Below are 26546 nucleotides of genomic sequence, written 5' to 3' on the forward strand. Positions count from 1 at the left end.
GTTGACAAAATATTACATACCAGCAAATTGAAAGACGTGACATCAACTCTAAAAAGTAAAGCGTTGTTCCAAACAACTTTAGAGAAATATTTTAGTTCATCTTAAACTTTTATTTGTGATATTACATATTTTTGTACTTATTAACAATTATAACTGTGTAAACACATCAAGTGGTCCAGTTGTAAGGGCGCAGACTGCGGTTCCTCAATAAACAAAATAATGTGGGAGGTCTCGTGTTCAATGCTCCAAGCTGATGGGTCTACTTGACTGTGGCCACGGACAGGATGAAATTGCCCATAGCCTCTCTGGGCTTGGAAGAGATGGATAACCGTGTTTTGCCACAAGTTGTCTCCCTTTTAAAGGGAAAAAAAACAATGATTACTGTGTGGAGCTATGTTTTCTCAAAATGGGACCAAGAAAAATTATAACTTATTATAATGTGAAGTTTATTCATACACATAACTGGTTCTAAGTTGAGACCAAAACTTCTTATGACGTGATTATTCCTTTATAGAATATACTGAGAGAGGTTTTGCTCTACTTCCTTCTTGCTAAAATGTGACGTGGACATTGCCACCACCTATACATAGATTAGTATGACACGAGTATACTTTCACGGTGATATTTGATATCTATAATACAAGAATATGTGTTAGTTTATCTTCATGTGCTCTTCTATCATTGATAATAGGACGCTACCTTAATACAAGTATGATCCGAATATATTTTCACGATGAAATTTCATGTCGCTAATGCAAAAATACATGTTAGTTTATCTCTCCGTATTCTTCAGTCATTGATAATCAGTTGCTATCGTAATAATGTCTCCCGTATCATACAAGTTGCTCCAGAGAAGACAAGATGAGACATAACTGGAGCAAGAAAGTGAACAGAAACCCCCTCAGTGTGTGTTGTCATAAGTTATAACGCCTTTGATAACTTTGAACACACACAGAGACACAGCAACAGGCCATTGAAATGAATCCACAGTATCAGGTGTTGCTTAGCAGAAACTGCAGCAGCACTGTCTCTCTTCTCCCCCACAACTCCTCCGCCTCTATCAATCCCACCACCGCATCTTCAAATCTCCCATTTGGGTCATCGTCAGCCCTCCATTTCAATCAACAGCGACCACTTTCACTGCCCCACAAGTTCAAACACACCATTTTCACTGCCAAATGGGCGGCCCTCCAAACCACCGCAGCTTACTCCCGAGGAGACAGAGAATTGGCCCCCGAGTCTCCGGCCAAAGAGCTCCGTCGGATTCTGGAGTTGCCAGGGGTTGTCCAGGCCCCTGCTTGTTTTGATGCTCTGAGTGCCAAGCTTGTGGAAAGAGCTGGCTTTCAGTGCTGCTTCACTAGTGGTATATGATGTTTGATTTATTTATTCAATTTGTTGGTGTGGGTTTTCTTCCTTGCTTGTAGATGTAGACATAATTACATCGTTTGATTGTAGTGACTTTAGTTTCAAGCAGTTTTTGATGTGGGTTTGATTGGGTTTGGCTTGACATGTTTCTTGTGAGACTCTGGGAGTTGTCTTGATTGTATATACTCGTTGTTATTGATACCATTACTTGTAAAAGGTTTGGGAGGGTGCAGTTGCAAGGTATATTGAAATAAAAAAATTTCAGCATTGGTGAACCGAGTAGTATTACATCGATAAAGCTAACATGAAGAAATTGAAATGAAAGTTGTTTAATCAAAGAAGAAAAATGGTAAGATTCTAAAGTATTTCAAACATAAAAATCATATGTCATCTTTCGTTATTCGTGTGAATTTACAGACTGTTGTTTCTTAAGATCTTATCTATTCTAGATATTTGGTAATTATCTGTTGTGCAATACGTGGATGGCAATTTGTTCCCTTTGTATGTTCTTGTATTTATGTTTGTATGCTCTTTATAAAAAAATATAGTTCATGCAACTGCAGTTGTGTTATTGCATCCTTGGTCCATTTTTCTGATGTATCTTTATGTTTAAGTGTCTCAAACTCTAAAACAAGCTTATTACTGCCCCTTTTATTCTTCCATTAGGATTTTCAATATCGGCTGCTAGATTAGCGTTGCCAGATACAGGTTTTATATCCTATGGAGAAATGGTGGATCAGGGGCAACAAATTACCCAAGCTGTGTCAATTCCTGTCATCGGTGATGGTGATAATGGATATGGGAATGCAATGAATGTGAAGAGAACTGTCAAGGGATACATTAAAGCTGGTTTTGCTGGGATTTTGCTTGAAGATCAGGTTATAGTTATACTATTGAATTGAACTTTTGCATCCATATATATTTCCTGTTTTCTTCATCTTCTCTCTCTCTCTCTCTCTCTCTCTCTCTCTCTCTCTCTCTCACACACACACACACACACACTCTCACTCTCAATAACTGTTGCTGTTACTTTTTTAAATTAACCAATGGTGGAACTGGCAAGGAACTTTGGGATAGGGAGGAGGTGGGAGTAGATTGGAGAGTAATTAAGGTTTAAATTGGGTTTGCTTCTTTTTATGGAAATTTCTTCATGTTTCCCAATCCTACGTTTATAGTCATGTCTACCCAAAGATTTTATAGTAACTGATTTTTTGTGTTCTTAAGCCTGATTTATTTATTTTCCTTATAGTGAAGATTTACAAAGAATAAAACCCTACTGTCCATCAAAGAAATTGGATCAGAATTCTGCTAACAGAATAGAAAATTGAATCTTTTGTTGAAAAGCAAGTGTAAAGGTTTTATTTTTATTACTTTACTCAAGTGGCCAACTCCGCCTATGTCTTACATGGCCGGTCCCAAGCCCGGATAAAGGAGGAGGGGGAGGGCGTCAGGTAGTCGACAGCCGGCACTCCATGATCACGTCGAATCCTTATGAAAATGAATCCAGAACAAAATCGCGCTAAAGCTAGGGCGTCACCCGTAAGTGGCGCGCTGTGTGGCCCGAGCACAGTGATAAGTGAGCAAGGGTCGCTGTATCTCCATCGGCACCCGGATGCAGTGTTAAATGAGCAAGAGGGCCATAGAAACTTCTTTTCGAACGACTCCACTCAAAGTTGTTTGGGAGCATATGCTCCTATCAACTTTACCCGGGACACACAAAAGAAGTACTTTGATCCTATTAGACGGGGGAGGGTGAAGAAGCTAGGACAGAAGGGTAGAGTTCAAGAGAGCAAAATGCGTTTAGGAACGTGGAATATAGGAACCTTAACGGGAAAATCTATGGAAGTAGTGGAAGTTATGGTGAGGAGAAGGATAAATATTATGTGCCTACAAGAAACTAAGTGGGTTGGTAGTAAGGCAAAGGATCTAGAAAACTCAGGGTTTAAACTTTGGTATTCGGGCACAAATAGAACGAGAAACGGTGTTGGCATCATCGTGGACAAGACCTTGGTACAAGATGTTGTAGATGTCAAGAGGGTAGGAGATAGAATCATGGCAATCAAGATTGTAATAGGACAAGAACTTATCAATGTGATTAGTGCGTACGCACCTCAAGTAGGGTTGGATACGAGTTCGAAGGAGAAATTTTGGGAAGATCTTGGAGACTTGGTGCAAGGAATTGCTCAGACGGAGAAGTTATTTATAGGAGGAGATCTAAATGGACACGTGGGCAGGGAGACAGGCAACTATGGAGGTTTTCATGGTGGCCATGGTTTTGGGGAGAGAAACGAGGATGGGGAAGCTATCTTGGATTTTGCAATGGCATATGATCTCTTCTTAGCCAACACCTTCTTTAAGAAGAGAGAAGAACATGTGATCACCTACAAGAGTGGGTCGTCAAAAACACAAATAGATTTTCTTCTAATGAGGAAAGGGGATCGTATAACTTGTAAGGATTGCAAAGTTATACCAGGAGAGAGCGTGGCTAATCAACATCGCTTGTTGGTGATGGATGTACATATCAAAAGAGTAAGACAAAAGAACAAGACTTGGAAGTGCCCAAGGACTAGATGGTGGAATCTAAAAGAAGAAAAACAAGCCATTTTCAAAGAGAAGGTAATCACCCAATGTGTGTGGGATAGAGAGGGGGAAGCTAGCCAAATGTGGGATTCCATGGCTAGTTGTATCCGAAAAGTAGCAAAAGAGGTATTAGGAGAGTCCAAGGGCTTTGCCCCACACCAAAAGGAATCTTGGTGGTGGAATGAGGAGGTACAAACAAAGGTGAAGGCTAAGAAGGAATGTTGTAAAGCCTTATACAAGGAGAGGACCGATGAAAATGGTGAAAGGTATAGAAAAGCGAAGCAAGAGGCGAAGAAAGCTGTCAGAGAAGCTAAGTTAGCGGCTTACGACGATATGTATAAACGACTAGATACCAAAGAAGGAGAGTTGGATATCTATAAACTATCTAGAGCAAGGGAAAAGAAGACAAGGGACCTAAACCAAGTGAGGTGCATCAAGGATGAGGATGGAAAGGTTCTTGCTACAGAGAACGCGGTTAAAGACAGATGGAAAGGTTATTTTCATAATCTTTTCAATGAAGGACATGAAATGAGTGCTTCTTTAGGGGAGTTGAGTAACTCAGAAGAGTGTAGAAACTACTCTTTTTATCGTCGAATCCGGAAGGAAGAAGTGGTTGTAGCTTTGAAGAAGATGAAGCATAAAAAAGCAATAGGCCCAGACGATATACCAATCGAAGTGTGGAAACTTTTGGGAGAGACAGGTATAACATGGCTCACTGACCTTTTCAATAGGATTTTGAAAACGAAGAAGATGCCAAATGAGTGGCGAACGAGCACTTTGGTGCCTATCTACAAGAATAAGGGCGACGTACAAAATTGCATGAACTATAGGGGTATTAAGCTAATGAGTCATACAATGAAGCTCTGGGAGAGAGTCATTGAGCATAGATTGAGGCAAGAGACACGGGTTTCGGACAACCAATTCGGGTTCATGCCAGGGCGCTCAACCATGGAGGCAATCTATCTCTTACGAAGATTGATGGAAAGATATAGAGATGGGAAAAAGGATTTACACATGGTCTTTATAGATTTGGAAAAAGCGTATGATAGGGTCCCAAGAGACATTCTTTGGAGGATTTTAGAGAAGAAAGGAGTACGAGTAGCATATATCCAAGCTATAAAGGATATGTATGAAGGAGCAAAGACTGCCGTAAGAACTCATGAAGGACAAACGAAAAGCTTTCCCATATCTGTAGGATTACATCAAGGCTCATCCTTAAGTCCTTACCTTTTTGCGTTGGTAATGGATGAGTTAACAGGACATATTCAAGATGATATTCCTTGGTGTATGCTTTTCGCAGACGATATAGTGTTGATAGATGAAACTCAGGAAGGGGTAAATGCAAAGCTTAACCTTTGGAGAGAAGTGTTGGAATCTAAAGGTCTTCGCCTAAGCCGATCAAAGACAGAATATATGGAGTGCAAGTTCAGTGCAAATGGAGGCCAAAACGAGTTAGGGGTAAGGATCGGAGATCAAGAAATACCAAAGAGCGACCGTTTTCGCTACCTAGGATCTATCTTGCAAAAGAACGGAGAATTAGATGGAGATCTCAACCATAGAATACAAGCTGGATGGATGAAGTGGAAGAGTGCATCCGGCGTGTTGTGTGACCGCCGTATGCCACTGAAGCTCAAGGGAAAATTTTATAGGACGGCAATAAGGCCGGCGATGCTGTATGGCACAGAATGTTGGGCGGTGAAACATCAACACGTACACAAAATGGGTGTAGCGGAGATGAGGATGCTTCGTTGGATGTGTGGGCACACGAGAAAGGATAAGATTAGGAATGAGGATATCCGGGGTAAAGTAGGAGTAGCCGAAATTGAAGGAAAGATGAGAGAAAATCGGTTACGGTGGTTTGGACATGTGCAAAGAAGGCCTACTGACGCTCCGATTAGAAGATGCGACTATGGGACAGAGGTTCAGGGCCGAAGGGGTAGAGGAAGACCTAGGAAAACTTTGGAAGAGACTCTAAGAAAAGACTTAGAGTACTTGGATCTAACGAAGGACATGACACAGGATCGAGCACAATGGCGTTCTAAGATTCATATAGCCGATCCCACTCAGTGACTTGGATTTTCCAAGTCTCCAACCGAGAAGTTTTCCTCACTCGGGAAATTAAGGGAACACTACCCCAACCTACATGCTCCACTCTGAAAGCTTCAACATACAAGCTTCAACAAAAGAAAATTCAAAGAACTTAGCGAAGAAGGCTTTGGTGTATTTAACACAATGCGTTGAAATGAAGGAAAGCTTATTTATTGATATCCCCGATAAGCTACAAATATGTACATATACATGAGTCAAAATAAACACACAAGAGGGAGCCTTCACAAAGGTTGCTTAGGAGAAGTCTTAGCAGTCGGTAGAGCCCCTGAAAGAGAAGGCACCGGAGGGGGATCATTTGGAGCCTCAGTACTGGACAGAACCCTAGAAGGAGGAGGCATCAGAGGTTGATCATTTGGAGCTCCATTACGCGGTACAGCCCCAGAAGACGAAGGCAATAAATGCCTTTGGAACAAACCCACAAATCTCTGATGATCAAGTAAAACCTGACCATCAGTTTCCTTCATCTGGTCAAGCTTCCTCTTCATGTTTGTAGCATAGTCATGTGCGAGCCGGTGCAACTGTTTATTCTCATGCTTGAGCCCTCTAATCTCCTGTTTGAGACTCATCACTTCAGCCGCCAATGATTCAACTTGGCGGGTTCGAGCAAATAGGCGTTGGGCCATATTAGACACAGAACCTGCACACTGAACACTGAGAGCCAGCGAATCCTTAACAGCTAACTCATCAGACCGTTTGGAAAGTAGTCTGTTATCTTTGGGAGTGAGAAGGTTCCTGGCCACCACCGCAGCGGTCATATCATTCTTCATCACGGAATCCCCAACGGTAAGAGGACCAGTAGGGGAGACGAAGGATGGGCGCCATATGTTGTCTGGAGAAGGCGGGGCTGCCTCTTCAACAAGGTTCAAGTCAAAACGACGGTCGGAGGGGCCAGACATTTTCAAAGGTGTTGAAGAGAGAAGAGGTCGGACAAATCAAGATCTTAGAAGTGCAAGAATGAAGCTTCTACTGGTGGAGATTCAAGTGTGCTTTGGAACTTAATGCCAGCCCCTATAAAAATCTGCACTCGACGGAGCTTCAGAAATCGAAGAGGCGCCTGCTCAGAAATCGAAGAGGCGTTTGCTTTCTCAAAAGCTGGGCTGCTTAGAGATCACGAGGGTTGATCTCAGAAATCGAAGAGGCGTTTGCTTTCTCAAAAGTTGGGCTGCTCAAAGACCATGAAGGCCGATCTCAGAAATCGAAGATGCGCTCGCTTTCTCAAAAGCTGGGCTCCCCAGAGACCACGAGGGCCGCTCTCAGAAATCGAAGAGGCACCTACTTTTCCAGCCTTGTCAGCACCTGTCACACGCACACTCAGCTTTGCGGAAATTATGAGCATTCTGTCAAAGACTTATGGGGAAGTAGAAAACACATGAATCTTACTGTTCAATCACCCACTTCCCACACGCAACAATAGCTCATGGGTACCACAGATAACTTTGCCAAAGTTCTCTGCCAAAGTTGAGCACGTGAAGCTTGCAGCTCCCACTACATCGCTCTGACCAAGAAGGGTAAAAGAATAGCAAAGAAACAGCACTAACAAAGTTTAGACCCATAAATTTTGAAGGTCTAGCTACCATATTATTACCCACAAGGGTAAAGGAACAGTACCACTGCTGGATAATTGGAAAGTCCCTGTGTGTCAACCTCTGTGCTTCGTGGCAAGGTAGACTAGCAAACATGCCTAACCTTTACTCACATTCGAGAAAACACTCCCAATAAGATTGCTTGCTCCAAAATCGAAGAGGCACCGTCCTCCGAATCTCGAGAGCCAGACTCCCAACAGGACTACTTTCTTAAAAATCGAAGAGAGGGTAAAGGAACAGTACCATTGCTGGATAATTGGAGAGTCCCTGTGTGTCAACCTCTGTGCTTCGTGGCAAGGTAGACTAGCAAACATGCCCAACCTTTACTCACATTCGAGAAAACACTCCCAACAAGATTGCTTGCTCCAAAATCGAAGAGGCACGCCAGACCCCCAGCATGATTGCTTTCTCAAAAATCGATGAGGCATCGTTCTCCGAATCAATCGAAGAGGCGCTCGCTTTCTCAAAAGCTGGGCTGCTTAGAGACCACGAGGGCCGATCTCAGAAATCGAAGAGGCACCTACTTTTCTAGCCTTGTCAGCACCTGTCACACGCACACTCAGCTTTGCAGAAATTATGGGCATTCTGTCGAAGACTTCTGGTGAAGTAGAAAGCACATGAATCTTACTGTTCAATCACCCACTTCCCACACGTAACAATAGCTCATGGGTACCACAGATAACTTTGCCAAAGTTCTCTGCCAAAGTTGAGCACGTGAAGCTTGCAGCTCCCACTACATCGCTCCGACCAAGAAAGGTAAAAGAATAGCAAAGAAACAGCACTAACAAAAGTTTAGACACATAAATTTTGAAGGTCTAGCTACCATATTATTACCCACAAGGGTAAAGGAACAGTACCACTGCTGGATAATTGGAAAGTCCCTGTGTGTCAACCTCTGTGCTTCGTGGCAAGGTAGACTAGCAAACATGCCCAACCTTTACTCACATTCGAGAAAACACTCCCAACAAGATTGCTTGCTCCAAAATCGAAGAGGCACCGTCCTCCGAATCTCGAGAGCCAGACTCCCAACATGACTACTTTCTCAAAATCGAAGAGAGGGTAAAGGAACAGTACCATTGCTGGATAATTGGAAAGTCCCTGTGTGTCAACCTTTGTGCTTCGTGGCAAGGTAGACTAGCAAACATGCCCAACCTTTACTCACATTCGAGACAACACTCCCAACAAGATTGCTTGCTCCAAAATCGAAGAGGCACCGCCCTCCGAATCTCGAGAGCCAGACTCTCAACATGATTACTTCCTCAAAAATCGAAGAGACACTGCTCTCCGAATCTCGAGAGTCAGACCCCCAGCATGATTGCTTTCTCAAAAATCGAAGAGGCATCGTTCTCCGAATCTCGAGAGCCAGATACCACAGACCACCTTTTCAAAGTGCTCTGACAGAGTTAAAACATGTGAAACTGGCAGCTCCCATTACCGTGCTATGACCAAGCAGGGTAAAGGAATAGCATTACTACTTGTTGTTAGGGAGACTCCTATATATGTCGACCTCCATCCCCAACGGACAGGCAGACCTGCAAAAATGCTCAACCCTTCATCATATCTAAGAGGGCACTCCCAACGAAGCCTTTCGAAATATTCAGCTTTCTTTCCCCCCGATAATACCTCTGCAAACAAGCTATACTAGAGCAAGAATATCTCATATCATCAGGGTTAAAAGCAAGAGTATCCCATATCATGCTTTTTCCCTGTCTTTTCTTTTGGCCTTGTTTTTACCTGCAAGAGAAGGAGAAAGAGAGCAATCAGTCAGCACTTGGAATCAAGCTTCCAGCCAGGAACTGACTGCCTGGAACCCCTTACCTGATTACTTACCTGGCATTGCTCTCGAGTACTCATCTTCAACATCTTATGTTTCCAGGGAAGATTCCGCATCTGCTTGAGGAACAGATAGGGCAAGTGCGAAGGATACAAGGAAGCATGTGGAGACAAGCGTAACAGCACACGTACCGATACATCCATTACTCTGTCAAAAGCAAAAGTATCCCATATCAGCAGGGTGGAACGTACTCTAGATTTGATGGACTTGTTTTGACCCTCAAATTCTTCAGTCGGCCTTATACTCTGGAGGAAACCAGAAAACCCTCCAGCTCAGTTCAAGAATAAGCCTGTGGAAAGTTACTTCTTCAAAAGCAAAAGTATCTCATATCATCTCTTCTCATTTTTCTTCTCTTTATCCTTCATGCTGCTGCAAGATGGGGAGAAGGTGAACAATCAGTCGGAGCTCTGATTGCTTACCTTGTCTGTCACCTCTTTCAGCAGACCCCCTAGCTCGGCGACTTGGGGGACTCCTACTACATGGTTTGTATCGCGCTTGACCAAGCCTGAAACTACAAGTAAGCTTCAAGTGAAATTGATACATTACCTTGTGCATCTCCACCAGTTAAAGATACCACCCCTGGATGGAGGAAGAGTACTTCCAGAGAAGATGCCACATCTACCTATGAGACAGATATGGCAAGTCAAGACGACACCACACTCCGATACTTAGAAGTTTCGTGATTACGAGATCATTCTCCCACAATATTTCCTAATGTCATTTGTACTAAATCATTCACTTGTACTCACTAAAGGAGAGCTTGAACCTATGTACTTGTGTAAACCCTTCACAATTAATGAGAACTCTTCTATTCCGTGGACGTAGCCAATCTGGGTGAACCACGTACATCTTGTATTTGCTTTCCTATCTCTATCCATTTATATACTTATCCACACTAATGACCTGAGCAATCTAGCGAAGATCACAAAAAGCGACCGTTTTCGCTACCTAGGATTCTATCTTGCAAGAGAACGGAGAATTAGATGGAGATCTCAACCATAGAATACGAGCTGGATGGAAAGAGTGCATCCGGCGTGTTGTGTGACCGTCGTAGGCCACTGAAGCTCAAGGGAAAATTTTATAGGACAACAATAAGGCCAGCAATGTTGTATGGCACAAAATGTTGGGTGGTGAAGCATCAACACGTACACAAAATGGGTGTAGCGGAGATGAGGATGCTTCGTGGGATGTGTGGGCACACGAGAAAGGATAAGATTGGGAATGAGGATATCCGAGGTAAAGTAGGAGTAGCCGAAATTGTAGGAAAGATGAGAGAAAATCGGCTCCGGTGATTTGGACATGTGCAAAGAAGGCCGACTGACGCTCCGGTTCGAAGATGTGACTACGGGACAGAGGTCCAGGGCCGAAGGGGTAGAGGAAGACCTAGGAAAACTTTGGAAGGGACTCTAAGAAAAGACTTAGAGTACTTGGATCTAACGGAGGACATGACACAAAACCGAGCGCAATGGCGTTCTAGGATTCATATAGCCGACCCCACTTAGTGGGAAAAGGCTTTGTTGTTGTTGTTGTTGTACTTTACTCAAGTGGCCGGGTTAAAATGAATAAACAATATCTCGTATCTATCTATAAGTTATACTAAAACCTTGGTCCAACTAAGTAGGAATTTTTTTTATAAAATAGTTTCTTCCTCGTACATTCCTTTTTGTTTCCTCAGTTAATCTTTAGAGAAGCATTACAAGCATAATGTTAGGTTTAAAATATTGAAACTGTTGATTGTCCAAAGAGATCTTTTATGGAATCGGTGTCCTCTCGAGACAGGGTAACTTGATGGTCGGAATGACAAAAAACATGTGTTTGATTCCCATTGGTTTACATGATGTGATTTCATATTGGTATGCGAAGTATGTTACTTCGTATTTCTTTGTGGTTGGTTTGACCTATTTGAAACACCTTATCACCATTTGCTTAAATTTGTAATTGACTAGCTTTTTACTTATTTTGCTAAGTATTATATTGCTAAGTATTATAAATTCATTTATCTTGTCCCTGTTTGAGACAGTTATCACTGACAAAACTGTCGTCTTTAGGTCTCTCCAAAAGCTTGTGGTCATACGCAAGGAAGGAAAGTGGTGTCAAGAGAGGAGGCTGTAATGCGGATAAGAGCAGCTGTTGATGCTCGGAAAGAGAGCGGCTCTGACATTGTCATTGTAGCAAGAACTGATTCTCGTCAAGCAGTGTCTTTGGATGAAGCACTCTGGAGATCAAGGGCATTTGCTGATGCTGGTGCAGATGTTCTTTTCATTGACGCACTTGCTTCTAAAGAAGAGATGAAGGCTTTCTGTGGGATATCTCCCTTAGTTCCAAAAATGGTACATAACATTTGTCAAAGACTTGGATTTTGTCACGTTTCTTTTTCTACATTTGTATACCCAATATGGCTAGCCGTAGATTAGTTATTCTTGTGCATGATCCTGAGTTCATCTGAGGATAAGCTGTTTGTAGTAGGTTGTATTTTGTTGGTGAATTCAGAAACTGTCCTCAGTAATGGTATAGTAAACCCTTAAAATTTGCAGAATATAAACCTCGATTATATCTATAATTGAAAATTTTCTTTGTTAATAAAAACAAAAAGTTACAGCTTTTGTTTAATGAATCCAAGTTATATTTCATAACATGTAATTTGACAAAGACTCCGAGTTATGTTCCGACTGGAGCCCTCATGTAAGTAGAAGGATATCAGTCGCGTGGTGCTTTATGTGTACGACATGTACTAAGGTGTCACTCTGCCACCTACTATATTTGATGGTCGTGTACTAAGGTGTCACTTTGCTTCCTAGTATACTCATTCTTTGGTCTTTGGTTTCTGTTTATTAGTTGTTTATACGGTGTCAAAACTCAAAACTGATGGGATGCCACATGTTCACGAGTTGTGATACTACTGTGGTTGAAATTTCTGGTTTGGGAGTGAATATCTGACTACGGCCACTTTCATTACTCTTTTTGGTCTATGACTATTTATTATTATTTTTAATAGCAGAACGTAATTGAACATTTTTGTGCAGATAGTATGGTTAAGTGCCACACAGGTATTGTATGAGATATTGCCAATAGCATGAACGAGAGTTCTTTGTAGAGGTCTTTTCCATTTATGGCACTAGAAACAGCATTTAGTTTTATATATGTTGCACTGCATGGAGATGGATATATGTGATGCATGCATATCATGGTATGTCAATTGATAATCTAAGAATCATGTGGCTCAATTTGTAACTTCAGAGGCATTGTTGAAAAATGAGAATAATTTGGTGTGATTGATAAATCTCCATGTTCTATCAGGCTAATATGCTTGAAGGAGGCAAAACGCCAATACTCAATCCGCTTGAACTTGAGGATGTTGGGTATAAAATTGTGGCTTATCCGCTGTCCTTGATTGGGGTATCTATTCAAGCAATGCAGGTAGCGTGCCTACACCTTTTTCTTTTAAATAAAGTTCAGCATCAAGAGAAAAGGTCATTTATCTTAACACCCTATAATTATGATGCTATAAAAGATTTGATATAGTTATGACTATTGATCTCTCCGCTCTTGCATGAGTTAATGATATGATTCAAGAATCAAAACCGAAAACACATCAGCAGCCAACAAAGACATTTCTCATTGTAAACTCTTAGTTCCTGAAAATTGAATAGAAAAGAAACTTTTTACAATATAATGTTGGATTTACCCCTTTTTTTGTTACAAGCCCTAAGAATATCAAAGGAATTTTCACCATTCTGTCAACAATCTAAGTTAAAGCAAACAGTGTGTTTCCCTATGCTTTTTAGAAGTGTTACTTGCCCAGAATTCATTAATTTAGAATACTATTTAAGGAAGGAATTTATATGAATCAATTGCAGGAAGCACTGGCTGGTCTCAAAGGAGGCCGCATCCCTCCTCCTGGAAGTATGCCATCCTTCGAAGAGGTTAAGGAGATTCTAGGTTTCAACAGTTATTATGAAGAAGAAAAACGGTATTCTACCAGCAGCAGTCAGCTATCTCCAGAAAGATGTGAGTAACTTGTATAGTCACATGAATTGTAGATATGTCATTATTGCTTACCTGGATGATAATTTGTTATCAAATGGCCTCTACCGTCTTTCCCCCCATTTTGATGAAAGTTGATTACTTTTATCAAAACTGGGTTAAAATTGGACTAAAATAACAAATTGGGTTACATCTGGATACTATAAAAGGACAAATGGCCCTATGCAAGATAAATTTCAACTTGTTTCCATTCAAGTTTTTGTGTACCAACCAAAATTTTATAGATATAGATGAGCATTTTCGTTTCATAGTGCTTATACATGAAGGTTATTTTCCAGTGACCAGTAGTGTATACAGTCTCCAAAGGACCGCTAGAGATGGTGGAGAGCAGAAAGATCAGAATCCTCAAGATCCCATTGTTGAAGTTATAACACCTGACGTGTACAATAACTATGATGCAGATGGTTCCAGGGGTCCATTTTCTGGGATCTGGTCTCGGACGTTGAGGGTCAAAATAACTGGAAGGGATGGCTTTGAGAAACTTGATGTTCGGATTCCTGTAAGTCTTCTATTCTTTATGGGCATAGCATTCCATTCACAGTGCTTCCACTGTTATCCAGGAGAAAAGATTGTAAGACTTTTGGAATAGGTGCCCCACCAACCTTATTGAAAATCCTAAGTTTGTCTTCATTCTTAATCGTTAGAAATCCCTACGGTGTTGTGATGATAGGTTCGCAAGGAAAGAATTGGTAAACAGATAGTGTTAAAGAGTTCTGAAAATAATATCCTCCCAAAAATTTGGTGAGCAGATGGTGAAGCAGAGATTCACCTTATGTTACAATATGATTAGAGAGTTACCATTTCACAGATGGTATTGTGCTAGATATGTGACCAGGCAGTTACTGGAGCTAAACAGCATGGTCGCAATGCTGTTACGAGTATTCATGAAAGAAGGAAAAAAAAACACTTGAGCAAGTGAATTTCACTTCATTTCGTCTCTCTTCATCTGGGATCGTCTTTGATATGATTGTATATATTCGTCGTTTACATGTTAGTCATGTTATTTCAGACTTACGAAAACCTGCTTTCTTGTTTTGGTTATAAATTTTTGCAGGCTGGATTCTTGGAAGGAATCACAAATATAGTTCCAGGTAGTATTCATGTTCTCTCCAAACTTATTGAAATAGGTAATTGCTCCAGACCGGTAGTCCCTTGTAGTGTAATTAAAACTCCACATGTTTTTCCAACAGCTCTCGGGGGTGTGAACATCAAACAACTGCTAAACGAGGCAACTGATGAAATGGGAGGGAAGCTGCTGCTAGATTTTAATGACACAATTGGTGATAGGATTCAAGTTTTTCTAGAGTGAATCCAAGAGAAGTAGAAGTCTTACAAGCATAAGTCTAAAGGTATGTTGACCAAAAAAATGCTCAAAGTATTCTCTCTGTAACATGAACGATCCTCTTAAGACGCTTTATTGCATATTATCTGAAAGAATTTTTCGAATTGGGTAGAAAAAAATACCAATTACATGAACCAATTACTCATGTAATAAGTGTTTTTACTTCTATATGATTGATGCAGGGTTAAGACCAACAAATTCAGACCGAAACTCGGCCACAGAAATCGGCGGTGATGTACAAAGTTTGATAAACTATTTTAAGCATAAACAAGCTAGAGGATTCCTACTTTTTTCTCGTATACAAGTTGATCAATTTAATCGGATGAATAGTTTCTTTTCGATAGATTGTAAATTAAAGTTGCGATGTAATTTCTTTTGATATGTTGTGTGCATTTCTTCTACCTTTTTAGTACGAACAAATACAATTTGGGGTTTGGACTCCATTTTTCGGAGTCAATTGAATAACGGCTTTGTTTACGAACTGCTTGGTTTGTTTGAAACATTTTTTGTACTCACTAACACGTTTGATAACCATTTCGTGAACTACTAAAAACGTACATTAGGCTCACTAACACGTCGTTATTTAGATTGCGGGGATTGTTTTGACAAACGGTTGCACTTTTTCACCACCCAAATGGTAAGAGTGCGTCGTTTGACTCTACGTTCACTGCGATTACGCCGCAGATTTCCTCCTTCAGGACGCGATTACGTGACAGAGACCTCAATCCCGGCTTCGATGCACCGCCGAGACCAAAGGGAGGACATTGTTTTTGAAGTTTCTAACGTTGAGCAGATTGACAGACATTGATTCGTACTAGGTTGTTTCATTGTTCCCATGAACTCTCGTTCGACCATTTCGGATGTTGTACGTTTTTCCCTTCCAACGTCGTCAATCGCATCTCTCCTGTTTTGCTCATACGGCATACAAAAAGAGAAGGTTGTAGAATGAATCAAAACTTATTCGTTTGTGTTCGTAGCCAAACATCGCGATAAATGTTTACACAATCTGGCAAAAAGAATATATATCTCCGATAAAAAAAGGACCGAAACGATAACCTGAGACGGGTTATCCCCAACACTACACAAACAAGACAACAGCTGCTCAAACCAGCCAGGCAATGCACCTATATAGGAGAACACTCTCTTTGTGACCCATACGAAATGCGGAGTTACAGAGATACATCACATCCCCACATAAAAATTACACGACTTTTGTTTCAAATCAAATATGTATCGACTTACTTTCATCAATTTCATCGGTAGCCACCGCCATATGGCTGCTGAGGATAACCACCTGCGCCCATCATGGGGTTATAGCCGGGAGGCATGTTTGAACCAGGAGGTAATCCGGTTTGCGCTTGCATCCCCATGCCCATATTCATTCCCATTCCCATGTTCATCCCCATCCCCATACCCATGGGTTGATTCGTGCCACCGTAGCCACCCATGCCCATACCTCCACCTGGACCCCCACCCATACCCATAGCCATTCCCATGCCCGGACCCATCCCCCCGCCCATACCTGAACCCATCATCGCGTTTGGTGGAGCCCTAAGAACACTTGCACCTGCACGGCCAATTCCAGAACCAGATCCCATGGCTTTACCCATGTTAATAGTAGATGTTGCAGGAGTTGCCGGCTGCTTCTCCATCCTCTTTTCCTTCCGATTAATGGAATCAAAATCAATTCCAATATCATTCAATGGATTAATTTTAGCTGCACGTGAAAAAAACAAAACAAAAGCCGTTATAGAACCCTAAAAAAACATAGACCGTTAATTAACAAGTTGAAGAAGAGACATAGCACTCACCTCCAGATATATTTAAATTAACTAGGCCTCTGCTGAGTGTATCAGCCCAAACTGCTGACTTCGGTTCAAACTTGCTGTCTTTAGGTGGTTGAGCAACTATAGCAAGTGCCCCTGTTGATGATGACAGCGGTTGCTGGGAACCCATTGAGGTGTTTGGTCCTTTTTGTGATAAAAGGTTGCCCAGAACATCACTATTATGTTGCAAACCTGGTCCAGGTGGAATTTGAGGAGTGGCCTGTGAAGCTACTGGGCCGACAGAACCTTGAGGATGGAAGTTCCCTTGTGGATGGAAGTTCCCACCATTAAGTTGTGCAGCCGGTCCATTATGAGCATGAGGAGCCATGTAACCTCCCTGTTGTGAAAAATAGTTTCCGCTGTTGGGAGCTGAAAACCCACCTTGTTGTGGAATGAAATTTCCATTGTTAAACTGTGCAGTAGGCCCTGTTGGAGTTTGAGGAGCCCCATGTGAAGTGATGGGAGCTGTAGGCCCTCCCTGTGACGGAAAACCCCCACTGCTGTATTGTCCAGCAAATCCAGTTTGATTATGAGGGACTACAGATCCTGGCTGCACATGAAAATTCCCGTACATATTAGCACTTGGCTGTGGATGTTGACCTGTTGGACCTGAAAAGGACTGCTGTGAAGGTCCAGTAGGTGGCAAAATATCAGCAAGAATATCCATGTTTTCAGTAGACTGTTCTTGAGACGTAAATTGTGAGTTTGTTGGAGTTTGAACACTGGAAACACCAGATGACGAATAATTTGCAGCAGAAAATGAATCCCCAAAGGGAAAGTTGGAAGCTGTATCTGCACTCTGGTTCACAGTTGGTGGGAAAGAGTCTGTGGACGTGGAAGTGTGTGGTTGAGGTTGGACCGTCTCACTGGAAGGGAGAGCTTTGAAGGGGGAGTCACCGAATGGATCTTCAAATGACTGCATTGAAGGAGAACACTTTTAATCCAAGAAGGATGTCACTTGAGAAACTCTTTTAATAACAAAAAATGCCTACCTGATTCATAACATTAGATGCTGGCGGAGTTGCCGTAAATGTGGTTGCAGAACTAGAGTTCGCATGGGGATCAACTTCAAATGTAGCAGTAGAAGGTGTAGTCGGTACAATGGCCAATGCATTTGAAGAGAATGAGTCTGACAGGGAACCTAGTAAGTCCATCTCAACATTGTTTGAGGTAACCGGGGCTGCTTGGACAGCTGGGGCAGCTGGGGCAGCTTGGGGAGCTGGGGTAGCTGTTAAGGGAAAGACAATGTGAGTTTCTCATAGTGCTGCATTTCAATCACAAACATAAATGCAACTAAAATCTTGCAGCTAGTCCCTGAAAGGCCAAAGAACAACTGTATAGAAACAACCTGCTTGCAAAAGGGTACCGAGATAGTAAATGATCTTTTTTTCAGGGATAACATATAAGAATTTTATACTCAGGAGCATAAACTAACATAAAAACACTACGCTGTTACACGAGATTTTTGTTCTCTGTATCAACAGGGTGTACATAGAAACCTAAACTGCCTTCCACTCAACAGTATTAGGATGTTATAGACTACCAGTACAAATCGCACCCCAGACATACTAGCTCATAAATAATATGCTAAAACCCTACTTAATATTAAACTAAGAGGAGGCTGTCAACAATAATTCCACAATCCCAATGTTACCACCACAACTGCAATCACCATGTCTAAGTTAATAACCATAATATCTCCATAACTACCATCACCTATCATTCTAAGAGAGTTGACCGTGGCATGAAACACTGAACAGGAAAGTAAAAGAGAAGAGAAGAGGATTCACAAAATAACAAAAATCTTCCCAACTTCTAAAACCTACGAAACACAAATAAACACTCACTAATAGCTTAGTAAGGAAAGATGTACTGTTGTCAGAAAACAATAAGACCATCTCCAAAGGAGATTTCATATTCTAAACATAAAATTTAAATTTGACAGCTTATGTGGCACTTTGACATCTTTTAAAATTTTGCTCTCCACCTGAATTGTCAAACTTTAAACAAAAATAAAAATTCATATTTATTTTCTTTGTATTGGTAATGAAAGAAAATGAATTAAAAAGTATAAAAATATTCAAACATTGCATTGGTAATGAAAAAAAATTAAAAGGCAAGACTTTAAACCAATAAAAAATTAATAATTTAATAGTTTTTTTTTTTTTTTGAAGTTGCTGTCAAATTTGGCAGCAAGGGGGAGAGATGCCATTCTATGTCTCATGCCACATCAGATTTGGCTTCTCGGTTGGAAAACATTGCTGCTGTCTGTTTTTACCATTATTGCTTATTTGGACATTTTGACATCTGCTTTGAAGATGCTCTAAGAAAAGCAGTCAGAAAATTGGAACGAGACAAGTTAACTTGATTGCTTCCCCCTAGTCAAACAATCAAGACAAAAGAAAGTAGCAAATTCATGCAAAAGAAATGATAATCTATCTTTTTTTGGTCAACTAAAAAAGAGTAGGGTTTCGTAGCAGATGTCCCATGTCATTTGAATGGGACCCTCAGCCATTCAAATACACCCGTCCTGACATTTGCAACAAACAATTCACAATAAAGAAATTTTGAGTTATAATCATTATAAACACAACGATAACACATTCTTCAGCAGTTCGTACTGGAGTAAAGCATAAACATGCATACAGGACTTACTAACCTGAAACAGAACCACGTGGATCAAATTCATCTGAAGGCTCCACTTCCTGTTTTGCAGGTGATGCAGAAGCAACATGAACACTGGTTGCTTGGCTTGGATTAGATGCAGAAGTAACATGAATACTGGTTGCTTGGCTTGGATTATTGTTTGAAGGTGGAGATGAAGCCCTAGGAGCAGAAGCTGTTGGAGTTTCACCACCCCTGTAATCAAGAAGAAATATTAAATGATTTAGCTAATGCTTAAAATAGGAAAACAAAATAAAGGGTGATCAAATTCTTTATTACAGACAAATTAATACCTTTCGCTGTGAACAGGGCTTCGAGATTCACTTACAACCTCCTCATAACTAGGAGGAGCCCCAATGTTTTGTTCAGAAAATTTCCTACTTAGCCTGCCAAAGATGAATAATATTGTTATTGGGAAGTGGCAGTCTTCTGGAATGCTCTGATGAAAATACCATATTCCTGAAATTTACTATATTATCATCATGACTTTGTTTCTGTTACCGAAATCTTTAATATTTCTTCAATATGAGGCATATGTATATACAGATCCATATACCCATAAAAAATCAATATATTGCTATGAACATAAAGATCTTTAAAATGGCCCAATACTAAAAAAATCCTTCCATACACATAAAGTTCCTCTCAACCTTAAACTATATGTTTTATGTGATTTACTTCTTATTCGATAAAATTTTCAAAGGGATCAGCATGCAGTACAAGTGATAGTATTAGGATCTTAATTGTATCAACTGATTCCTATCCAACTTTAATCACTTATATTCATGTCCAACAGCCACACAGACAAGAATATATTTCAAGCACATGTCCCTGAAGATTTACCTTCCATCCTGGGATTGGTCATCAGCTTTAGCACCACTACCACTGCAATGAGGACACATAAAGAATAAACAGTAAGTTTCCAATTTAGGTTAAGTAATAAGTAAACAATAAAGACATCAAACTGCAGTCTCAACTATTACAAAAATTTTAAAAATAAAACAAAAAATGTAAAAGCATCCAAAAAATTTTGGCATGTACAAATATGCACTTCCACTTTTAATGCATTAAGATGGAAAAGTTATCTTTAGTACTTCCTGCAGAAAACATATATTTTAAACAGTAATATTTTCTACAGTCAAACCATCACAAAATGAATAAATTAAATAACATAGAAACAAGAGAATAAAATTGTTAAATAACAAATCTGCCTTCTCAATGTTCAAGAAGATAACTAAGTTGACTTCCTGAAAATAGTCTCTAAAATAACCTAAACAGAATACATGCCACTAATAAAATCAAAATACTTCTTAATCACATACTCGTAATGATTCAAAATTATCAACAGAACAAAACCATTACCGAGAGGAATATTGACCATCATCATCAACTGAACGCTCCCTCTCTCTATCAGAGCTTCTACTTCTAGAGCCATGAGGGTAATCATCAACACTTTGACTTCTTCCTCGGTAATCATCATCCCTGTAACCTTCTCTCCCGTTGCGTTCATCATATTCTCTACCATAACGATCTCCGTCACGACTGTACCGGTCATCATCCCTATTGCCCCATTCTCTTTCCCTCCCATAGCCATTCCTATCTTCATCCCTGCCTCCGTAGCGGCCTTCGTAACGATCATCATCATATTTGTCACCATATCCTCCTGTACTTGAATGGGAACCGGGCCTATACATTCCACCTGTTGATGCTGTATTACGGAACCTGTTGGGATATAGAAATCAGTCAGAAACCTCTTTCATTATAATTTCCTGTAGAGGATGAACTGGGCATAGTTCTACAACACTACTCTTACTTTTCTTATACATATAGATCTTGACTTTTTTCTCTTACACCCACTACTGAAATAAGGCAAAACACTAACAGTCTTTTGAAGTATTACAGACACTGCTGAAATAACAGTAAATGCTGTAAAGCAATAAAGAAACTTCAATATATGACTTCGGAAGATTAACTTTTTCAAGTGGAGAAACTTTTCCTGTTCATAATGGCATGGGATGCTTATATAAATACTAAAATTAAAATAAAATAAAAAAAGAATTCAAGAAAAGTAAAAGATAGTTATGAAAACATAGCCCCTTCTGAGAGAATGCTTACTTGTCCCTGTTAGCAGCTGCTTTCTGTCTAACCTCAATTATCCTTTCTTTATCATTGACAAGAGCCACAAGACTTTGAGACTTCTTTCTGACATTACTTCCCTGGTCCCTTCCACTGGAATCAATGTATTGAAAACTGGACAATGTCTGTATCAAGGAAAAAGTACTGGTTCAGTTAGCTCGATAAACAAGTCTGGTAGCTAATCCAATGGGGCTGGCCCAAGTGGTGTGTGGTAAGTAAAAGGGTTATTATTATGATATGCCAAGGGTTCCATCCCTTCCCAATGCACCAAAAAGAAGCAACTATTTCATGTTCTTTGCTATTCTCAGAAAAAATGAATAAATAAAGAGTTAATATGAATCTTGGAAACAAAGGGTGGAAATTACCGATATTTGATAAGCATGCTCCTTAATATCATCGATGACACGTTCTGACCCATTTGCCACCATGTATTCCAAGACAATTAAAGCCTGATTTGAAGCACAAAATATATTATGAACCACATGTCAACACAGAAGTAAACAAAACCTCGCCGTATTACTAGCTGCATTGTGAAGATAAAAATAAAAAAAGGGGTGTGATATCCACACACCCCATTTTACTTCTCACACACCTTTTTAATTTTCGGCCGTCAGATAGGATGAATTGAAGAAGATCAACGGACAGAAATTATCAAGGGGTGTGTGAGAAGTAAAATGAGGTGTGTGGATAGCACACCCCTAAAAAAAATACAGTGACGGTAATAATAGGATTTACTCATAAACTATATGGAGATGGAAGAGGATAGGGCAGAGGGAGAGAGACAGACGCAGAGATAGAAAGAAAGAGAGAGAATCCTAAACAATGTGTATCTGAAAGTTACTAGATGACAAACCTTGTAAACATGCCTCCAGTTCTTTCCAGTATCACTTAACCGCTTCCAAATGACAGCCATTATCATTTGGTATTCATGACTGCACAATTGTTCAGAAATGAATATCTTTCGAAGATAATACGTGATACAAAGAAATCATAAAAAGAAACTGTCAAACTTACTAGTTTCGGGTTGCCTGTGCAATTTCGGCAAGAAGTGATCCATGAGGACCCCAGGGCTCATTACTAGTAGCATCAAGAACCTAAAAAGAAGAGGGCGTGTGTGAGTTGGTGAGAGAGAGAGTACATCCCAAGGCAGTTATGCCTAGCCACTGATGACTATCAACCAACCTACTTTTGCATACAAAATTATAAACATACACGCAGAGCTGACTAAGAAGAAAACTACCTTCTGTTCTATTCCAGGAACTTTCAGGACCTTCTTGTTCACCTCTCTCTTTCTGCAACAACACAATAAACCACGGCAGTTTAGCGGTTTTGGATACAATCCATACGGTAAAAAGAACTTTCTTTATCAACCGGGTCACAAAAAAAATACAGAATTTGTAAAGAAGTACCAAAAAAGATCACATTTTTCCCTTCAAAATAGTCTTAAAGTAACAAGTAATAGGAAGATCATTATCTAAGCACTACAAAATTGAGAAAAACATAGTAAACAATTTAAAGTGATGAACACAATTCAAGACGTACAAGTCCCTAACAGTTTGATCAAAGACTTTCTTCATCGTAACACGATTTCCGAATCAATAGCAATCGACAACAGCAGCAAAACCCACGATCCAATCAAACGAATATCGCCTGTTAGGGAACCTTGACCTGCAAGAAGCATCAATACCGTTTAAAGAAGGCAAGGATCAAATCAACATCTTTGCTTCCCAAACAAAGAATATCTAAAATTAAATTAAATCATAAAAAATGATACAAAAATGCCTCAGATCAATCAAAATTGAAACCCAAATCTCATGAAAATTCAAAACTTGTTGGCAAATTTGAATCATATGTTATGTGTTGCAAATGAACATACATATATAAACAATGAATGAACATATTGAATCGAGTATCGAAAAACCCAGATAATAATTTGACCCATAAAAAATTATAAATTGGGTAAAAAATAGAATTTGAAATCAAATGTCCAAATAAGCACAGCTGAATTAAAGCAAACACGCAGAAAGGAAATGAATTAGATCTGAAAATTGAATAAATTTAAGAAAACCCAGATCTAAAATGACATGAAACCTACCTGTTCCAATTGAAGCGATTATTGGGTCCCCCAAAAAATTGTGAAAAAGAATGAGAAATGGATCTGGTAAAGACAGAGGAAGGTGAAGGAGGAGGAGGAGGAGGAGGAGGAGAGAGAGAGAGAGAGAGAGAGAGAGGAGAGAGAGAAGAGCTCCTGAATTCCCTGAGCTGTTTCTGGTGATTGTCTTCCTCTTTGAACAAAATAAGAATATAGCCAAGAGAGAGGAGGTGTTTGGCTTTGGCTTTTGGTTTTTAGGTTTTTATATTTTTATTTTTGATGTGTAAATTATTTGTTTTATTTTTATTTTTTTAATTACTACTCAATATTTCTATTTTAAACTGCAATAAAAAAAACCATAATAAAGAAAAGGGGTCGAAATTTCAAAAATCTCATGCATTCAAAATCTTCTATATTTAGAAAAAGAGTGAATTGCCGATTTAGTCCTTGAATTATTATTTTAATGAAAATTAAGTCCCGAATTATTTTCTCAGTAAAATAAGTTTATAAATTCATTATAAACTGCTAATCTTATCCCTAAAATTATATTCAATGTTATTTTATCAAATTTTTCCTCAACTTAATTCACCTGACACTTTTTAGAGGATATTGTCACTATTTATTGCCTATAAGCCCTTAATGTTGCATATAGATTACGAATCTAACGTTTAATTTATCCTTCAAAGTTATCTCTATAAACTATTTTTTCGAATGAAATAAGTCCTTAAAATATGAAAAACTACCAATTTACTCTCTAAAATATATCACATGCAAGTTATGTGATTTAAATTGATGAAAAAAATGAATAGAATAACTTTGAATCTAATATTAGGGATGTAATTGACATATTTTATTAGTTTGAGGACTGATTTTTCGAAAAAAAAAATAATTCAATGACCTAATTTTCTCTGAAGTGATAATTTTAGAACTAAATCTAACACTTGTAAATAGTGCAAAATAAAATTTTAATGTGCCAATAACAATTTCATATTTTTTATTTTAAATTTAACTAAAAACGATAAATAATTTGAATTTCGAAATACAATATATAAAAAGAGTTTAATCCACCGTAACAATCAATCACTCACTGTTAAAAAAAAAGTTTTGTCCACCGCAACAATCAACCACTTACAGTTAATTATTTTTATTTTCTCTCTGTCTAACTTTTTTTTTCCTTAAATCTTAATTGTGACTAAAAGATTTTTTATTGGTGTGTTATAATTTTCTTCTTCTTTATGTTTTTTTAAGAGTTTAATACTTTTTCTTTCATTTGGAGTCGCAATAACGTAATAACATTGAAAAATGGGTCCCTTTCTTACCAAAAACATAGCGAGAGGTGTTTTGGGTGGTAGGTGTAGGTGGACAATTCAACCAATTTTGTTGTCATATCAAGTTTGATTCTCATTTTATAGGAGTTAAATTGTTATGGTAGGTTGAAAAAAAATAAATCTTGATCTTTTTCGTTTGAATAAGAGAAATAAACATGCCACATAAACAATTTTTGGAGCAAATAAACATGCCACATTGTTAAGTACTTGGTTTTGCTTATATACATAGAGATTCTCTTATCTCCATGCCCCAATGCTCATCATCCCCTTTGTAGCAAATAACAATTTTTGGAGTTTCTTAACAAAGCAATGATGGCAAAGGAGTTCCATGATGAATAAAAATACACTTTATTTTTCTTTAGTGTTTAATTCATTTAAGATGCTAAAACAACTGGCATAATATAAACATAAAGCTCGTCTAAAAGCGTTTTTAGATAAAATATTTTTGGGTTCAAAGTGTTTACTAGAAGAAGCACAATAAAAGACACTTTATTTCCTTTATTGTATTATTTATTTGAGATGCTGAAGCAACTCCCATAATATAAACATAAAACTCGTTTGAAAATACTTTTAAAATGATTAAAAATGCTTTCAGAAAAAACATTATTGGGTTCAAATTGCTTTTTGTAAGAAGCACCAGTTATGTGCTTCTTCCCAAAAACACTAAGTGTTATTCCATAATTTACTTACATTTTACTATAAATTTGTTCAAAAAAAAACAAACGTTTTCAACTATTTTAAAAATATTTCTAAACGAATTCATAAAAGCCTCTTTGTAATACACTTTAGTAACTTTACCAATGTCCATGTTAACCTGAAAGGCGACCAAAAAGAAAAACCAAAAAAATAGTCAAGCCTCCTTTTATTTCTCGGAACACCGACGAAACAAATATATAAAAAAATTTTAAAAAAAATCGAGAGAGCTGTAACAGCAACAGGTCACACTGAAGTTTTTCCAGTCGCGCAAAAGCGATACGGTTAACGCGGTTTCCATATTTGCCAAAATGGAATAGTAAAACAGAGTTTCTAGAAACATTCCCAACTATCCTATCCTATAGAGAGTTCATGTTTTTGTTTTTATTATGAGGCACGTCAAAATTATGGGACTGACTACAATACTTATACTATTTAACCGTTGAGATGGTGATTGTATTTAATTCATATAAGTATTGTAGTCAAATCTTGAAAGTATTTCCAATATAAACATTGATTTTGAATTTTTATTTTTTTTCAAGAATTTTAAAGAAGAAGTTCGTAGTTTTCTTTTAGACGGAAAGAAAAATTCTCGAACCTCAAAAGTTTGCTTCTTTTTATTATACTAATTTTTCTTCAATGGTACAATAGCATTGAGTGGTATAGAAATAAATGGCTGGAATTAAAAAGAAAATATCTATGGTTGAAGAGTAATGTTAGGGAGACCACATATTTATACTATTTGTGTAATATCGTATGCGACATGTGATGCATATAATGAATATCCAATCAAAGACATGATATGTACACAACACTTATCACATGAGATGATACACAAATATGGTCTCCCTATCAATTTTCATGGCTAAAGCACTTGCAACATTAAGAGTGTTACATAGTATTGAAGCTTCACCCCTTTTATACGCCTAACTATCCAATTTTTGCACGTC

At 38.9% G+C, this 26546-nt stretch overlaps 2 protein-coding genes and 1 long non-coding RNA gene across 4 annotated transcripts; 1 reads left to right on the plus strand and 2 right to left on the minus strand.

Annotated features, from left to right (window-relative positions):
* Nucleotides 1–745: 745 nt before the first annotated feature.
* Nucleotides 746–15338, plus strand: LOC126619099 (uncharacterized). Of its 2 annotated transcripts, none has more exons than XM_050287380.1 (9): nt 746–1363; nt 2032–2243; nt 11520–11801; nt 12769–12888; nt 13329–13479; nt 13917–14014; nt 14570–14606; nt 14706–14864; nt 15040–15338. In XM_050287380.1, the coding sequence occupies exons 1-8, from the start codon at nt 979–981 to the stop codon at nt 14822–14824; spliced, it is 1404 nt and encodes a 467-aa protein (XP_050143337.1). In that variant the 5' UTR covers nt 746–978; the 3' UTR covers nt 14825–14864; nt 15040–15338. The 2 variants fall into 2 exon arrangements, with proteins under 2 accessions (XP_050143337.1, XP_050143336.1); XM_050287379.1 differs by having other exon boundaries at nt 750–1363; nt 13794–14014.
* On the minus strand, nt 7812–9942 carry LOC126619108 (uncharacterized). Its single transcript, XR_007621968.1, has 3 exons — nt 9468–9942; nt 8748–9371; nt 7812–7916 (listed from the first exon to the last, which is right to left on the minus strand). It is a non-coding gene; the product is annotated as an uncharacterized LOC126619108 (long non-coding RNA).
* Nucleotides 15339–15795: 457 nt separating the features above from the next.
* Nucleotides 15796–23810, minus strand: LOC126619097 (clathrin interactor EPSIN 2). The gene is made up of 14 exons (XM_050287376.1): nt 23579–23810; nt 23026–23151; nt 22724–22775; nt 22498–22577; nt 22337–22415; nt 21849–21932; nt 21463–21608; nt 20710–21069; nt 20191–20232; nt 19641–19733; nt 19343–19542; nt 17676–17911; nt 16669–17599; nt 15796–16574 (listed from the first exon to the last, which is right to left on the minus strand). Exons 2-14 carry the CDS (start codon nt 23058–23060, stop codon nt 16111–16113), a joined length of 2802 nt encoding a protein of 933 aa, XP_050143333.1. The 5' UTR covers nt 23061–23151; nt 23579–23810; the 3' UTR covers nt 15796–16110.
* Between the last annotated feature and the right edge of the window lie 2736 nt (nt 23811–26546).

Source organism: Malus sylvestris, chromosome 4 (assembly GCF_916048215.2).
Source record: "Malus sylvestris chromosome 4, drMalSylv7.2, whole genome shotgun sequence".
NCBI lineage: Eukaryota > Viridiplantae > Streptophyta > Magnoliopsida > Rosales > Rosaceae > Malus > Malus sylvestris.

Bases quoted from the DNA above. Each gene is read 5' to 3' on its own strand.
- LOC126619099 (XM_050287379.1), top strand. From the start codon at position 979: ATGAATCCACAGTATCAGGTGTTGCTTAGCAGAAACTGCAGCAGCACT. The intron at 11,802-12,768 runs GTACATAACATT...ATGTTCTATCAG, and splicing joins CTCCCTTAGTTCCAAAAATG to GCTAATATGCTTGAAGGAGG. The intron at 13,480-13,793 runs GTGAGTAACTTG...GTTATTTTCCAG, and splicing joins TCAGCTATCTCCAGAAAGAT to TGACCAGTAGTGTATACAGT.
- LOC126619097 (XM_050287376.1), bottom strand. From the start codon at position 23,060: ATGAAGAAAGTCTTTGATCAAACTGTTAGGGACTT. The intron at 22,578-22,723 runs GTAGTTTTCTTC...TCTTCTTTTTAG, and splicing joins TTCCTGGAATAGAACAGAAG to GTTCTTGATGCTACTAGTAA. The intron at 21,609-21,848 runs GTAATTTCCACC...TCCTTGATACAG, and splicing joins AGCATGCTTATCAAATATCG to ACATTGTCCAGTTTTCAATA.